Source organism: Glycine max, chromosome 10 (genome assembly GCF_000004515.6).
Source record: "Glycine max cultivar Williams 82 chromosome 10, Glycine_max_v4.0, whole genome shotgun sequence".
In the NCBI taxonomy this organism is placed as follows: Eukaryota; Viridiplantae; Streptophyta; class Magnoliopsida; order Fabales; family Fabaceae; genus Glycine; species Glycine max.
The window spans coordinates 44,282,600-44,300,474 of record NC_038246.2 but is presented as its reverse complement, the minus strand read 5'-3'; the positions used below and the strand labels follow the sequence as shown (position 1 = coordinate 44,300,474).

Genomic DNA, 17,875 nt, shown 5'->3' with positions numbered 1-17,875 from the left:
ATATGAAAATTTAGTACATAGGTATTGTTTTCAACCCAGATATAGTGTGCTATTTTATTTTATTTAGTATCGAAAAGGAAATTATTGTAACAGTTTTAATAGAGAATCACTCTGCACACTACACATTGCCATAACAGTTGGAACCTATTCTTCTTCCTAGATTTCTCACCTTTAGACCTGGAATCACTCTACACACTACAGATTGGCATAACGGATTGTCTCAGTGAGAGAAAAACGTGGGAAAAATCTCTAGACCAAAAACAGAAACAAAGAAATAAAAAAGAATAGCAATCCAAGTAGCTTTTAATTTTCTTTTCTACGTTGAAGGAACATTTTGATGTAAATTAAGTGCCACACATGGCTAGCATGAAGCTGGGATCCAAATCTGAAATGTTTTACCTCTATGGCCAAAGTTGGTCAGTTCTTTTTCACAGCTTCTTTCTCATTGTTTACTTACATTTTTATGATCTGATCAGTGATCTTTGTCCTTTCACGTTGTGTCACTGTCATAACATGCTCCCTTCATCCCTTACAAGTTTAGAGATATTAGTCAACGTTAATTGGAGGGAAGTTTTTCACTTGTCTATTTGGTGGTTGATGAATGCATGCATGGTGATGAATAGGTTTTCACCGTTACAAAGTAGATCAGTTGTATAACCAACATAAAAGATGTTGCTGTAAAAAAAAACAACATAAAAGATGTGAACTATGGAAATTATAGATGTATCCATCCTTTGACCTTAATAGCTGCGTGCTACTTAACATGATTGGATATCCATTTCTCTTATCCAGAATGATACATTAATGCAATGCACATTCAAGTTATCTACACTTTAAGATGGATGACAATGAATTAATTATAATGTGAATTGGAGAGTTTTCTTAGTATTTGTTATATGGTTAGCATCAACTAGTTCCTTGGTCTATAGTGATTGATAAATTTGAAGCCGAATTCTGAATCCAGTTGCATCAACAGTATCTATCTATTCTCTACATAAATTCACTATTTTTTTATCGGTGATATCTTGTTATGGTTTATTATTAACCTATTTGGTTTTCAAATGCTCATCTCTAGGTTGTGCTCAACTGGACTTCCAAGTGATGTCATTATTGAAATTGGTGACACATCTTTCCATCTCCACAAGGTGTGTTTTCATAGTTTCTATTATTGCTGTCTAATAATAGTATCTCCAGATATCATTTAATGCACAACAAATCAATAAGAGTATCTCAGTGTTATGCTTCGTCCTTCATATATTTGCTTGTTATCATTACCTGTCACATTGCATGATTTAACCCCTTTCTTGCTGTGTTACCAGTTTCCACTGATATCAAGAAGCAAAGTGCTAGAAAGTATGATGAAAGAAATATCAAGTGAACATGAGAAGTCTGTTTTGGAACTTCATGACCTACCGGGAGGAGCCAAGGCCTTTTTGCTTGTTGCTAAGTTCTGTTATGGTGTCAAAATGGAGTTGACTGCGCCGAATGTGGTTGGTCTCAGATGTGCGGCTGAGCACCTACAAATGACTGAGAATTATGGAGAGGGAAACCTGATCACGCAAACAGAACATTTCCTTAATCATGTGTTTAGTTACTGGACAGACACTCTTGAGGCTCTCAAAACATGTGAAGAGGTTTTGCCTTTTGCTGAAGAGCTTCACATCACTTCGCGAAGCATACATTCTTTGGTGTTGAAAGTTGCAGATCAAAGTTTGGTTAGTTTTCCTGTCTCCACATCTCAAAGTGTTACTCAGAGTCCAGACGATGCAGAAGTGTGGAATGGAATAAGCCTAACACCAAAGACCTCAGGTGAAGATTGGTGGTTTGAGGATGTTTCTTCTCTTAGTTTGCCATTGTACAAAAGGTTCATGCAAGGGGCTAGTGCAAGACAAATGAAGCCTAAGAGAATTGCTGAATCCCTTGTTTACTATGCAAAAAAGCATATCCCCTTATTGAGAAGTCAAGCAAGTTCTCAGAATGGAAACTCATCATCTTTTAAGTCAACTATTTCTACCCCTTCTGAAGCAGATCAAAGGAATCTTATTGAGGAAATAGTAGAGTTGCTTCCAAATGAAAAGGGTATAGCACCAACCAAGTTTTTGCTGGGGTGTCTGCGGACAGCAATGGCCTTATATGCTAGTTCATCTTGCTGTGCAAACTTGGAAAAAAGAATTGGTGCTCAATTAGATGAAGCAGACCTGGAAGATCTTTTGATTCCAAATATTGGATACTCAATGGAGACTCTTCATGACATTGACTGTGTCCAGAGAATGCTTGACTATTTCATGATTGTAGAGCATGATGTAATTGATTCTACATCAAACGATATAGAGGAAGAAGGGCGCATAGTTGGATGTTCTCAACCTGAGAGTCCAATGGCAAAAGTGGCTAACCTGATAGATTCTTATTTAGCTGAAGTAGCACCTGATGTAAATGTGAAGTTACCAAAATTCCAATCACTTGCTGCTGTACTTCCTGATTATGCTAGGACCCTGGATGATGGCATATACCGTGCCATTGATATATATCTCAAGGTACAAAAAGAAATCTATATTTTTCTTTGCATGTCTTGTAAATGATAATATGAGCTTGCATCATGATGTTTCTAATAGTTGGTGATAAGATCCTTGAAAGTGGAGCTTGTTGCATGATAACAAAACTTCACTACTTATTGTGCTATATAATTGATTTATAATTGAAGACACATTTTTCTTGTTAATAACTTAAAAGAGTAGGTAGTCTATGTACTAGCAGTGCAATGTTTTTAAATTGTCATCCAATTATAATTGATATGTATATTAAATTTGTTGAGTTTTACTATAATTACCTTAAAAGACATACTTACCATAAATCCTAATTGGTTCACAATATAATTTTTTTACATTGACAATACATAGAAATTAAACTCTTGACATGAACAAGAATACTAGAGGCTCTAGAAGTTTATGGCCTTAAAATGTAGTACTATGTTATGTCATATGTTCTTTAAAAGATACTAATGGATTGCGAATTTCAGAGTCATCAATGGCTGACAGACTCAGAGAAGGAACAAATCTGCAGGCTGATTAATTGCCAGAAGCTGTCACTGGAAGCCAGCACACATGCAGCTCAAAACGAGAGGTTACCACTTCGCGTTGTGGTCCAAGTGTTGTTCTTTGAGCAACTGAAGCTTCGCACGTCTGTTGCCGGCTGGTTCTTTGCTTCTGACAGTGTTGAGAACACACAAAACCTGAGTGCAAATCTTGGTCTGATAAGAAACGATGGCAACACGCCACCCAACCCGGTTTTGGCCTTGGATAACATGAAAGAGAGAGTGGCTGAACTTGAGAAGGAATGCTTGAGCATGAAGCAAGATTTGGAAAAAATGATGAAGTCTAAGGGAAGTTGGAATATGCTCCTTAAGAAATTGGGTTGCAAGCTTGTGCCTAAGCCTTCTTCTAATCCCAAGGTCTCCAAGCCATGCAGGAAGTCCAAAATATCACCAGCATCCACAACTCCAATGGAAGAAAAGGCCATGGAAGTGAACTAAAGATTTGAAGTTGAACATTCTGCTATTCTTTTCTTTATCTTTTTAAAGTTTTATACCCTTTTTTTCCTAAGTAATAATGTAACTAATGATGAACAGTTGCTTGCCTTATGCTACTTAGACATTAGAATTTTGAAACAGTTTCTTTCTCTTTTGGCAATGCCATTTTGAAACAGCATAGATGGCTATTCCCATATCCTCTTTTTTTACTATTAGTTGAAAAAATTAAGCTTTTCTATTATTACCTCTGTTCTTCCATTAATACCTCGTGAGCTCTTTTTCCAAATTTACAGAAGTATCTTTGATCGTTAAGTGGCAAGGTACCTTATCAAATTTTAAGGGAAATTAATCCAATTATATGTATGCTTTACTGATTTTTTTTTAGAATATAAGCTTAATTTTTGTAATTGAGAGGAGACTAAGTCAATCATCTAGTGGTTAGTTACAAAACTCCTAAAGCCCCATTAACATTTTTTAACATGAAACAGGTTGTTACAAATATCATACATCCTTGCATTCGTTAGGAAAATCAGTTTATAACTTTTTATTAAGTTTTATTAAAAGAAAATAACTTTTGTAATATATATTTCAACATAAATAATATAAATATAGATATAATAAGATGTTATATAAAACATTAATTAAGTCAAAGTATATATTAAATTTTAAACTAGATTAAAACGAGTCAAAATATAATTGGAAAGAATCCACTGTAAAATAAATCAAGTTCAATAATTTCTAAATCTAAAACCTGTGAGAGTGGATTAGCAGAACAGGTCCTTTGGAAGCAACACTCGAACAGAACAGAACAGTTCCTTCCTCACCAACGCACCTATTCAAAATTACAACAGAGAGAAAATAATTGCTGTTACAGAAGGAGTTGAGTTGTGATTGGTCAAGAGGTAAGTTTTATATATAGTGTTTTGCCTCCCACGACTAAATTAATAAAGAAAATATGTATATTTATCATTCCCAAAACTATATGGCCCAATCTTGAGAGCCCAAATGTTAGATTAAGAACCCGAGATTGTTGGAGTGAAAGAAGCATTCAATTTGTAATCGCATCGTAGGTTTGTTTCTCTGTGTGATTGGTTTGGTATGTTAACTTATTACGAGTCAGTGTGTACCTTGAACGTTACATGTTTGATAGAATGCCAATTCCAGCGGCATGAATGAATTGGTAATTGGTTGGTTTTGATCCATCAGGTCACTGAGCTGAGATTTGAAGCCAAGGTTCCAATTCTGTGGTCAATTATGACTATAGTTCAGAGTGAGGGGGCAGCAAAGGGAACTACCACAACTGAGAAAGCATTCAAAAGATGGGGCAGGAGAACCCCATTTTTGAGATATGGCCTTCCTATGATCTCTCTCACTGTCCTTGGTTCTATAGGCCTTGCCCAACTCTTGCAAGGCAGGTTAGTCACTTAGTTACTACCCTATAACTTTTATGTTCTAGAAAATAGTCTAGTGTAAATTAGGGTTCACTTTTACAATAATTAATTTACCGTAACTTCATTGCATAGAAACTAAACTCTGTATTCTTTTTCCAATGTTCATTCTGTTTTATTCCATCCTCATTCTAAAATATAATGCAACTGTGTCTGCTCAGCAAGGATATTGCAAAGGTGAAAGATGATCAGGAGTGGGAAATAATTGAAACAAAAAAAGCATTGTCTAAGACTGGACCAGTGAATGCATACAATCCAAAAAAGATTTCCTTGGAGGATGAGCTAAAGGTCTGTTTTCCCTTTCATTCACAATATAATGTGGTCTGGATTATCCATGGTTTAATTTCTATTTGTTGTTTGCATAGGCTTTGCAACAAAAGGTGGACATTAACAGCTATGAGTACAAGAAAATTCCTAAACCAAACAAGGGCAATCCAGACTAGACTAGAGTTGTGGACTTGAAACAACTTTCGTCGGAATTTCCCGTGTACCATGCTCACAAATTAACTTTTATGGAATCAAGAGCCAGTTACCATCTTGAAAGTGAAGTTGTTATTGCCCTGCATCTTTAGTGTTTTGACTTTTGATTATGACATTATGGAAGAGGAAGTTGAGATGAATTTTGAAACTTTTGCGTATCAAGGATCTTTTAGTACGCTCCAGGGAACAGCAAAAAGTACTTGCTTGGTTCTATTTTAATAAGGGTGAAAAAGTGTAAATGTTTCTTGTCATGTTTTAGTTTATCTTTTTTACCGATCTTGCAGCGATGTGCACATTGGATGTTATAACGATAATGCTAATTGAGTCACTTTTGCTGTCAAAACACTCAACACGAGGTTCATTTCAGTGTTCACAAGTAAAATTGCTCGTGGCATTATTGGAAATGGTAATAGAAATAGCTATTTTGTTTACATCTGTAGGCCCAAAAAATCTGTACCGAAAGTATACATCTCCTAAAATTACTGTGTAAGGACATGCTTACTTGTTTGTAAGCTAAGTACGAAGGTGGAGTTTGGACATTATCATCCTAATGTTGGACACCATCTCTCTTCAATGGCCTAGAAATAGAATCCAAGAAATAGCTCTGCTGGCAAACATGAAAATGTATCCTAATGTTGACTTTCTTTAGTCAACACGGCCAACAAAGTCTGAATTGGAGTAGTCAACACGGCCAACAAGGCTCTTCATCACTTTCATTGTGGCTCTTCAATGATTCATACTTGAATTGATCTGATATCTGCCTAGCATCAACAGAAAATGCAATGTGAGGTCTAGTGTAAACTTGAACATACATTAGCCTTCCAAAAGCAAAAACATTTGGACATTGGTTCAAATGAAACTGATCACCGTTCATAGTTCATACAATAGGTGCTACACTTGGTGTGAATAATCTTTCATCTGAAATATTATACTAACTGAATTCAACAGTAACTATTTGGATGCTCCATCCAGCATGCCCAAGAGATTCTGAATTCAAAATTTTGGAGCGAGACACCCCCCCCCCCCCCCCTAAAAAAAAAAAAAGAGGTTTTGGTGGGGTCGTTAATACCCCTAATACCTATATGGACCTAATAAACTTGGGTTGTAAATATTTGGTTTGCAACCCAAGTGAGCATTTGTTTTCAGTGCTGCAATACAAGAGAACAGGATCAGAAATGAGTAGAATAGAATGATGGACCACGCTACTACCAATTATAAACATGTCCATGCACAGCAGAGAGGGGGTTCACTAGATTTGTCGTTTCAGACCTGGTTGCACGTGACTTGTATCAGTGCAGAACATTAGTAGCACATGTGACTTACATAATAATTTCCCTATAAGCAAACAACGACCTAGAGTGCTGCGTAACAAAAAAACAAAATTTTGCAGGACTATTCCAGACTTCATAGGCCATGCAGTAACAAATCTCTAGTCCCAAAAAAATGAGTAATGTTACGAGTATGTAAACGAGGTTACTCTACTTCATATTCTGCACACTACGAGTATATGCGTGTTACACTGTTACCTCAATCAACCTCCATTCTTTCTACGTTCAGTGAGATTTTCCTATTACACTGCTTCCGATGGATTTTCAAACACCCTGTGACATTGCTTATAATATCAGTTTAGGTAAAAGAAAAAATGGTTGAATAAATAGTATCAGTTTAGTTTAATACTAATAGTGTGACCCACTTCAAATATAGTCTTTTAAGGTCCTTCTTGCAAGTTAATTAAGAAATCATTAATTGATGTATACCTTAATTAAAACATTCTCATTTCATCCTCTATTCGTTTCATTTAGTTGGAATAATTTTAAATACGGCTGAAAAAAATTTGACCGGGCCTTGAAGTTTTAAAATCACAATAATTTTAAAAAAAGAAAAAGTATAATTATGAAATGGAAGGAGTAAATAACTTTACTGGGAGTACGTGGTTAGGCTTGTACGCAATTTTAGGAATGAAAGTATCGTAACAGATAGAACTAGGAGTATAAACCTAGGTAAAAAACTCAACAAGTGGCACTTGGAAGCATTGAGTTTTGAAACATTATTTAACTAGCTGAATATATAATCATGCAATGTTTGTAATACCATCCAGCCATTGCTCTGGCATGTCAGAGTTTGGTAGAAACTAGAAATCCTTGATATTCACAAGCATTTTACTGTGGCATAATGTGCCATATTTCCCTATGCATTTGCATGCCTGGAGATGGAGATATGCAAAAGACAAATTACTGAAAAGATCAAGTTCTGAAAGAATTGAAAACATATATATATTTTACTGATGAGATCATCCCAACCAACCATTTGCACAGCTACAAACTTTATACCCAGGTGTCCCAGAAAAAAAAAAAAAAAACCATTCTTCTGTATATACACACCCCCCCCCCCCAAAAAAAAAAAGGCATAATTAGAGGTAAGAAAAGTGAAGCCAAAAGAAAAACCTTAAACCCCCCAAAATAGAAGAAACATAATGTGGTAAATTCCTATCTACTGCCCTTTTCTCCATTGGTTTTAAGTAACCCTCCACCCTTTCCTCAACTTCTTATTCATTTTTACACATTAAACAACAAAATCACAGCTCAAAGAAATCTTCTGTTTATGACTCCCGTTTACTACCACCCTCCCTCACATATTTTTATAAGCCAAACAGGCAAAATCAGTGGAAGGACTTAATTTGAAGATGGTTTTCACAAAATCCCTTTTGGAAGATCGATCACCTTGGGCTTGGTTGTGATCTGTATGGCAACAGTGGCTGGAGAAGCCTCTGCCCTGATGGACTACCCAGTAACATGGCCTGAGATCGAGTAAGCATCTCGGCCATTGATGGTGTTTGATATGCCTGAACAAGACTTGACCTGTCAGTGGAATCACCTCTTGCTGTTGCTCTTTGCCATGAGTGTGAACTCAATCCAGAAAGAATATATGCTCTCCCAGATGCTTCATACACGTGCCTACTCGCCATCCGCTCCTGCATTTCCTTGAGTTCAGCATCCAACGCAACACAAAGGCGGTCGTGAGATTTGGCCGAAACAGTCTCTGAAAGCATCTTTCTACAGTTCTCAAGGATAAGTACGGCTCTGCTTAGGTCTCCCTGTTCAGCTGCACCGCTTGCCTGGGCCATTGCCTCAGCCGCTTGGAGCCTGTTGCGCTGTCTATCCACTTCAAGTGACATTACAACCTGCCCCACATTTTCAGTCCGCTCAATCTTAACTCCCTCACTTTCCAATGTTGCTGTTTCCTGAGTAAAGGGATCCTTGTACACACATTTGACCTTTATCAATGATGTTTCATTGCCGGATGTAGCTGGGACATTAACTGAAACTAGAAAATCCCTCTCTTCATCAGCATACAGGTCTCCAACATCGATCAATCCTTTGTGCCCATCGGCCATCAAACGGCTAGGGTAGCTTCCTGCTTTGAGTGAGACAAGATTGAGATTTGGGTGTATACACTCAATTCCCACTTGCAGCTCCTGAACAACAACACTCAGAAGTCCTCCAATGCATTGTGCAAACGCATCCTGTAACACAGCTTCAGTTTCAATGAAAGAAAATGTGCCACCAGAAGTCTCGGAAACTGAGTGCATTAGTGAAGCATCATGATCGGCACCAAATCCAAAAGCATGCACAGGAATTTGAAATCCTGAATTATCACCACCACTGATAGAAGTAGGCAGAAGAAACTGGTAATTTGGTTGAGGTTGGTTAGTTCCAGAGCCATTGACAGTGTAATTATCTTGACCATCGGACAACAGTATAATACTGGCAACTGGATTCTTTTCCTTTCGATCTTCCATTATCTTGGCTCCTTTTCTCAGCCCTTCGGCGATATTGGTACCGCCGTTTGCAACCAAAGAATTAACAGCTTGCAATGCCTGCTGCCGCCCAGAATAAGTCATTCTGCACAGGGGAAAGAGGCGGCGAGCTGTGGAAGAAAAAGCAATAACTGAGAGTCGGTCGTTAGAGCCGAGGTTCTGTATGACAAATCCCATAGCTCTTTTTAGTAGTGCAAGCTTAGTTCCAGCCATGCTACCACTGACATCAAGCACTGTGACCAAGTCAACAGGGGCACGCGGAGTCTGAGAAATCTGTGCCAAGTTAGTCTGGTTTCTACTAAGGTTTTGTCTTTTGGCTGCAGCTGCGGCGGCAGCAGCAGTAGCTTTGAGATGAACCAAAACCGTGAAGTTAGAATAAGTCTTGGATCCTGGAACAGCAGATACTTCTGGGAACGTTTTAATCTCCATTGCTCTAGCAGCATCAGTATCTTCAGTATTCTTATTACAGGTGTTTCTCTCAGAAAATGGATGTTGATGATTTAAGGATTCATCATCGTCAAATATGTCTGGCTCAGAAGCCTGATAAAGCGGCACAACATGCCTCCTATTCAAATCTCGGTGAGGATGAGATAGAGGTAGGCGGTGGACCACTGCCATCAAAGCATCATTTTGAGGCCAATTTATTGGACTAGGTGAAACTCTGCCCTGGATAGGATCCAAACTGGGGCCAAACAAGGGTATTTCTTTCCACTTTGCTCTGCACACTGGACATATTTGGTTTCCATGTTTCACATTTGAAGCAATGCAGTGGAAATGGAATGAATGTGAACATTCTGCAGTGAATATAGCATGGCCAGATCCTTGCTTCATTTTGGTTAAGCATATTGAGCAGGTTTGCTGAATGTTTGAAAACAAAAGCTTGTAAGAACAAATATAGTTTTACGTAAATTATTTCACAGATGCTCAATACTTCATGCAAATAAAGAAAAATCGTGAACAGTACACAAGGTAAATTAGCAGTAACCGTATCAAATATTACTTCTAGTTCCAATAAACAAAAAAGTCAAACACGTATGAAAAAAGCAGCAATATTTGAATTCCAGCACTTGTATTTGATTATTTGCTGTCAAATAATTCATACATGTCATGTTATGTAGCACCACTATAAAGCAACAATCAGATTTGATATACAAAAGTAAAAAAATACAAATTCATCTGCAATTTCATCTTCCAACTAAGTATTTTAGCTATTCAACTCAACATATAATGCACACAATAGAAAATAATCTTTGATATATTGAAGATATCTATGGTTTGAATATTATCAAGAAGTTATTTAATAATACTGTTGAACCAAGTTATCATGAAAACACAGAGGCGCAGGGCAATGATACATTGACTTAAAACATCCCTTTTCCATTCTCATATTTCTTTTTCAATTCTAGCATTTTGCCAAAATAAGGTTTAACCATCATTCATAAAGATCTCCAAAAAGCAATAGGCTTTTCAAATACCGAGATTAGAGGGATGGTGAAAAATCTAATCACCTTGTCTAGTCAAGCAAATCTGAATATCACTGAAAGGGACTAAAGCATCATACCGGCCAAAAAAGTATTCCAATTACATAAAATTGAATATTCAGCAAATCAGTTCTACCACAGTCATCATAAACTGCTATTTTTATGACTTGACTAAATGAACAAGCCAACTCTTATCATATCACGATTGCTTTTTTGGAATAAAATAAAATAAAATAAAAATGCTTGGCCAATAGAAAGAAAAAGAAGGGAAAATCTTATCCACAAGAAGGAGCATTGAAGCAGGCAGGAAACAGTAATATCAGCTCAAGGCACATGAAAGCACAATTGTTGTCACAAAACTTCAAAATCACATGTCATTCGCATACAACACTATTGAAACAAGTCAAGAAAGCACAGCTCCATACCAAATCAATACAAGAAACCTAACTACCAAAATGGCATTTTGGTCCCTTAACATACCACCCTTGCAACTTGGTCCCTGATAAAAACACCATGTACAATTCAATAAACCAATCAAAACCCACTTCGCATTATTCCCAGACGAATTCAAATAATTTCACAACTAAATCGAACCCCAACCTTGCATCAGGGACTAGATTAAAAACGAACTATATTCTCAAGCACCAAAAAAAAAAAAGAAAACAGTTCATTCGCAATTAAACTCTCGTAAAATAAAATAAAAAATCATAAAACAGTACATTTAAATAACAAAATCCTCTTAAAACAAATAATTCCTGCCTCCCAAAAAAAAAATCCTAACAACCGTAAAATCATTTCATTTCTTTTTATGTTAACAAAGTTTTAACCCGGAACCATTTCTTTTGAGCTTGGTAAAAAAGATCCTATTTTAGAAATACAACTTTCAGATTCATACTTTTAGACTCTGGTCCATTTAACTATTACCGATCAACCAAACAAAGTAAAACTTATCAAAATATTATTTTTTATTTAAAAAAACCACATACATACACAGATAGAAAGAGAGAGAGAGAGAGGAAGAAGAAGAAGTTGAAAATGAATGAGAGACACAAACCTTGGAGGATTTGCTGCTACTTTTGGAGAGTTTCAAACCGTGAAAAGAGGAAACCGGGGTGGTTGGTCGGGAAGAGCTGGTGCTCCAGTTGGCCGGAGAGAGCAACGCGGCGTCGGAGAGGCGCTCGGAAACCACCGGGTGCGGCGGCGAATCGTCGTCTAAGGTTCTGGGAACGAACATGCAGAGGTTGAGACCGAGCGCCACCTTGGCTTTCTTCCACTTGCTTCCCATATTTTGGTGTCTCTAACGGCCAAAATGCTGCAAGCAAGCCAGAAAAGGGGAAAAAAGCTCCACCCCAGATCTCAAACGGCGAAAAGCTTCGAGCTTTGGGTTAGAGGGAGAGAGAGAGAGAGAGAAGAAATGGGGTTTTATGAAAAGTAGAAAACGCAGCACGAAAACCGAGGTGAGTGAATAAATATTATATCATGCGTTGAGAAGAGGAGGGAAATGAATGGCACTAGTTGTAACATGGTTTGAGAGAGAAGAGGGAAATGTTTGGTTTGGTTTGGTCGTTGTTATTGAGGTTGAGATTGTTGTTGTTGGTTTGACGTTGTTTTTGATGGCGGCCATGAACTGTGTGTGTGGTGAATGGTGAATGGTGAATGGTGATGAGTGAGAGTGAGGAGCATTTTGACCTGTGTGTGTATGTTTTTGAGGCTCCTTTACCCAAAAGATTAAAGACAGGGTAAAAGCCATGAAATGAAATCATTTTCAAACAAATTAATTATAAAAAATATAAAGCACGTTTTGGTTGAATGGGGAAAAGTTGGTGCCACTGCTTACTTTGCTTTTTGCTTTATTATCATGGACTTTCTTTCCTTTATTGCCCTTCCTTTCCGCTGTTCTGCGGCTAAATTCCTTCCTAGCTACCCACCATGTTTGCCCTAACCACCTATTTTATACTATTAAATATTAATAATACTCTTTTTTTTATAGATTAGATGACATTTAAGATTTTGGGATTTTATCAAAAAAAATAATTAATTTATTAAATTTTAAAGAAAACATTAATTATCAATTAAGAATTATTTTTTTGAAATGGTATCGATGATAATCTTGAAAAAAATATTTAAAGTAATGTTAATTTTATAAAATGATATATATATTGAAGAAGAAAAAATCCTTTCTAAAATATCATATAACTTAAACGGACAAGTATTAAGACAGATGTTGAATACTTTTTATAGCATTCACGGATAAATGTTTGTAGCGAGTATTAAACAAAACAACATTACAATATATAATTAGTAGGAGATCATGTTTATACTTTGACATTATATATTATATATATTTGGGGTGTATTGGATTAGGATTTTAAAATATTATTTTAATATAAAAAAGTGTTGTGAATTTAAAGATTATATAGAAATATTTTGATTTATTAGATTTTTGTTACGAGATTTTAGATTTTAATTGATTTTTATCATAAATTTGAAAGAACTTTATAGATTTATAAGATTTAAAATAATTTTATGAATTTTTAAAAATACATTCAAAATTAACAAAATTGATGAAAAAAATAATAAGAAATGATAAGGTTTAGATGAAAAAAATAAAACCAATACAATTTTTTTAATCTTTTAATAATTAAACTGTTTTCAGATTTAGGTTATTTTATAATAATCATTCTTACAATAACATTTCTTTCATTCTTGTTTTTACGTTTTTATTTTTGAATAGATTTAAAATTATATATTGATTTTCTGTTTTTTTTTTAATTATTATAATTATTTTTTGATAAATCCAATAACATGTTTAAATGGGGTACAACAATGAAGTTGTACTGGGAGGGAGTGATGAGGGTGAAAAATTTATAGGAAGGTAATGAACATTATTAGTATAAGAAAAACTAGCATTGACACATAAAACAAATATTAATTTAATTTAGAAATCAAACAAAAATACAAAAAAAAATGAATATATTTGACATTTTTTATTTTCAAAAGAATAAGGAAAACATATATGATACACACATCTTAAATAATATTATTTTATGGCAGTTGTTTGATCTCTCTTTAAACTGAGTATATATCTTTTTGTGTTGGATATCGAAGAGAAAATAAAATATATGTAATAAAAAAAATAAAGTCTAGTTACTAATATGAAAGAAAGAAAAAAGTTTAACAATATTTTAAGATTTTGGATAAGATTATTTGATGAGAGTTTTATACTAGAAAGTCAAATGAAATATATCAAAATTCATTTTAAGAAATAATTCATCAAAATATTTATATATCTTTGAATATCAAAATGCATTCTTTAAGTTATAAAATATCTTAATTCAATATCACCAAATTTTGATATATTCCTTAAAAAAATTTAAAAGTCTTAATTAAATATCACATTAATTTATTTATATCATTTAAAAATTCTATTTTAATATTACAAGATTTTTTTATATTTTCTCTTAAAATTCTGTTGGAATCCTAATTCAATACCCCGTGATAAAGAAAAGTATGGATAAATTGTTTTTTTAACAAAGTACTTGGAATTTTTTCTATTATTAAAGTATTAAAATTGAATAAAGTGCGTACATTTTATGATTGACTTTGGTTCGAATATCGATTCGAATAGGTTAATAAATTACTGGTTCAATTAATAAATGATTATTCCTGAAAAAATAATAAATCATTATTCAAAAATCAAGATAAGTTAAATCACACGTACGTATATTATTTATTTATATATTACTAATTTATTAGTGTTATCTAAATTAGTTACTATTAGTATTTAGGTTTGTGAAAAGGGATATAGATAAATTTATTCAACACGATTTGTGAATTATTATAAATTTTTCTCAATATATTTAATTTTTTTAAATAAAAAAATAATATTTAGATTTAATAATAGACTAGAGTTCATTTTTAAGATTTTGGCTCAACCGATTTTTCTCTTGTAAAAAATAGTTATGTAGCATTTATAAAAAAATTTGTGAGACCCGGGAAATTTAAGTTATGTTTACCTCTATTTAAAAATAAAGTAAGATTATCATATATTTGAATTTAAATTAACAAATTTTTTTTCTTATTTTATATATTTATTTATCTTCAAATAAATGAAATTACATAAAATCACATGTTTTTTAGTTATGCCTCTTTATAAAAAGAAATATAAAATTCTTATGTTGAGGAGTATCAGGAACGTGCTTTATCACACACTTTTTCTAACATACTCTCTTCTTTTAGTTGTGAGAGATTTACATATAGTTTTAACACTGTAAATAAGTTCAATCCAAATATTTTTTTATAAGTCTTTCACAATTATTTTGACTATGCAAAGGGTAAAAACTTCGAAAAAAAAATTCACAGTTAACTCAATTTTACTTATATCATATTTTATAAACACCAATTCATTGTTTTCACATTTAATTAGTGTTTGTGATTAATTTTCCAAAAATAAATAAATTAGAGGACTCCGTTCAAAAAAAATAAAAGTTCAAAAATCCAATTAAAAAAATAGATCTTAATTAAAATTTTGGTAAAAATATGAATATTCGTGGATTAATTCAACCATATTATTGTTATAGGTGGCATCGAGCTCCCTCTAAGATATATATATATATATATATATTTTTTTTTTTTTTTAAAAAAAAAACTAACAATAAAGAATTTAATTGCATGTTAGTGAGAATGTTGTAATTAAAAAAATGTTAGTCCGAATGTTTCTATATCATTAATTAATAAGAAATGGGGATTAATATGATTTTTAAGATAATTATTATAAAATGAAAAAATTTAAATATTTTTTACGTTTTTGTAATTTAGTATTATTTTGTTTAAGTGTTATGTTTTAAGAATAAAAAATAAAATAAATATATTTTATAAGAAATCAAATAAAAAAATTACAGAAACAGAAAAAACATTAAATTACATGGACGAAAGCACTTAAGTCAAATTAAAAAGTTTGAGCTAATTAAATAACAGTAACACATGTATTTATTCGATGATAGAATTTGATTTAGTTGAGACGTTGTATATTTCCATTTTATTGTCTTCTAACATGTACATTTTATCTTCTACTTGTAGTTGACTTCAGTTTTGATAATAATTTATCAAAAAGTTAGATAAACTTTTATTCAATAGTCGTTTTTCACAAAGAATATTGCCACCCTCTTTCTCGCTTTGTCTGGTAAAGGGAGGATAAGGTGGAGAGACAAAAAATGATGAAAAAAAAAAGTTAATATGTTCTTTATGAAAAAAAAAGTTAATATGTTTGGTTGAGAAAAAAAAAACAGGAGAAAAATTTAAATTGTATGACTCATTAGTTTTTCTATTTACTTATTTATATTTTGTTTTTTCTTCTCAACTTTTCTTAAATTAAACATCTTTTATTTCTACTGTATATATTTTTCATATATTTTAATCCGCATTCCTTATTTCCATCCAATTTATTTTTAGTTTTTTTTTTCTTACCATCATGTCTATGAGAATCAACAATAAATATTTGATCCGTTATTTGGACTTGTTATTTTTATAATAGATGTGGTTTGAGGATGCTATTCCAAACACACTAAAATTATATCTTTTATTTTATGTCAAGTTAAACAATTTCAATTTAACTTACTCAAAATATTTTTATTGGCTTAAAAATATGGTCTTGTTTACTGTTTGTAATTAAATCCCACAGTTTTTAATTATATTATAATTTTCTGTAATATACACAAATTACATATAAAATAAAAATAGACACGTCATTCATAAAACAAAGAATATGTCGAGAATGTTACTAAATAAAATAATAAAACTTTTAAAACTAACAAATAATTATTTGCATAAAAAAATTGAAAAAAAAAGAGACATTGAATTGATTGTGTTTAATTTAACGAGTTACAGAACAGAACCAACAGATTAACTTTATGCCAATGAAACATTAAAACTAACTATTGTATATAGAGACGTGAAACACACAGATTCCTACAGAAATAGAAATGAGTAGGGTTTGTTTTAATTAATTAATTAATTAATGAGTACTAAAACAAGGAGTAATTTTTTTAGGCACATATTTAATTTAATGCGTCCATAATACAGTGGTATTCTCTCAATCAAACATCTTAAGCCCCCCTAATTGCATCTCTCAAATCTAATAATCTTATACAGTGACATTAGTCATAAGGCTAGGCATAATCAAACCTAATTGATGAAAACAACCCTTCAATTATTGCAATCTCAGTCAAATCCCCCTTTAAGCCCCTTCACTTTTTTTTTTTGGTGTGTGTGAAAAGGGTAAGTGGGTAAATATCCATCAGCATTAGTGGTTCATAATTTCCCCCTCAATAATAATAAGTGCCAATTTAAATGGTATGATCAAGTTGGTTAGTGGAAGAAGTGGCAACATGCCATAACATAATATAAATGTCAAAAGTATATATTTGCCTTGATTGGGTGTCTATAATATATGACTCGGTTCCATGAACTAGCATGGCCTCCTATGCATCATGGTGGATCATTGTTTACCATGGTCAACAAGGTGGGATTTTCTTAATCATTGAAAATATGAAATCCCATGCTGCTTTTTTTTACCCTTCACATGAGATGATTATAAGTATGCCACACGTGCACATCATCACAGCAGTCGTTTGTGGTACCCATGTCAACCCTGTTGACATTAGTGCCTGCCAATAGATCTCATCACATGCGTTCGATTTTTTTAAATTTCTTTTACTACCTTTCTTTTGTTTCTTTCTTCCTCTTTATTTTACCTTTCTTTTATTATAATTATTTTGGTTAATGAAATCAGTACTACTTTTCTTTGCTTTCTAATATCAAGTTGAATCAATCAATGGTAAATATGATTTAGGAGGGTTGACCAAAAACTATGATGGTAATCGAACCAAATGTTTGGCGTGCAAATTCCATAATTTCCCCATTACAAATGGAGCACAGCTTTCAGTTTTATATTATCTGAAGTACCCTAATTATGTTATGCGTTAACAACATACTAATTGACATGTCAAAATGTTTTTTTTATTATCAAAAACACATTAGGGAAAGGTCCACTTATTTTCCTTGGAGAGTGTGTTTGGCCATTTTGGGATTCTTTGTTGCTATTACCCTGTTACGTTTTAAATGA

At 33.2% G+C, this 17,875-nt stretch overlaps 3 protein-coding genes and 1 long non-coding RNA gene across 5 annotated transcripts; 2 read left to right on the top strand and 2 right to left on the bottom strand.

The window, feature by feature from the left end:
* Positions 1-40: 40 nt before the first annotated feature.
* LOC100802006 (BTB/POZ domain-containing protein At5g03250) lies at positions 41-4,200 on the top strand. The gene is made up of 4 exons (XM_003535480.5): positions 41-416; positions 1,076-1,145; positions 1,320-2,534; positions 3,017-4,200. The coding sequence occupies exons 1-4, from the start codon at positions 358-360 to the stop codon at positions 3,527-3,529; spliced, it is 1,857 nt and encodes a 618-aa protein (XP_003535528.1). The 5' UTR covers positions 41-357; the 3' UTR covers positions 3,530-4,200.
* Positions 4,201-4,295: 95 nt separating this feature from the next.
* On the top strand, positions 4,296-5,779 carry LOC100814113 (uncharacterized). 2 transcript variants are annotated; one of them, NM_001252876.2, is given in 4 exon segments: positions 4,296-4,428; positions 4,733-4,941; positions 5,136-5,262; positions 5,340-5,533. In NM_001252876.2, coding segments are annotated over 3 exon segments (366 nt in total). In that variant the 5' UTR covers positions 4,296-4,428; positions 4,733-4,780; the 3' UTR covers positions 5,418-5,533.
* Positions 5,780-5,861: 82 nt separating this feature from the next.
* On the bottom strand, positions 5,862-7,074 carry LOC121172901 (uncharacterized). Its single transcript, XR_005886700.1, has 2 exons — positions 6,981-7,074; positions 5,862-6,215 (listed from the first exon to the last, which is right to left on the bottom strand). It is a non-coding gene; the product is annotated as an uncharacterized lncRNA (long non-coding RNA).
* A 636-nt stretch (positions 7,075-7,710) lies between these two features.
* LOC100813569 (E3 ubiquitin-protein ligase WAV3) lies at positions 7,711-12,486 on the bottom strand. Its single transcript, XM_003536298.5, has 2 exons — positions 11,807-12,486; positions 7,711-10,129 (listed from the first exon to the last, which is right to left on the bottom strand). Exons 1-2 carry the CDS (start codon positions 12,035-12,037, stop codon positions 8,171-8,173), a joined length of 2,190 nt encoding a protein of 729 aa, XP_003536346.1. The 5' UTR covers positions 12,038-12,486; the 3' UTR covers positions 7,711-8,170.
* Between the last annotated feature and the right edge of the window lie 5,389 nt (positions 12,487-17,875).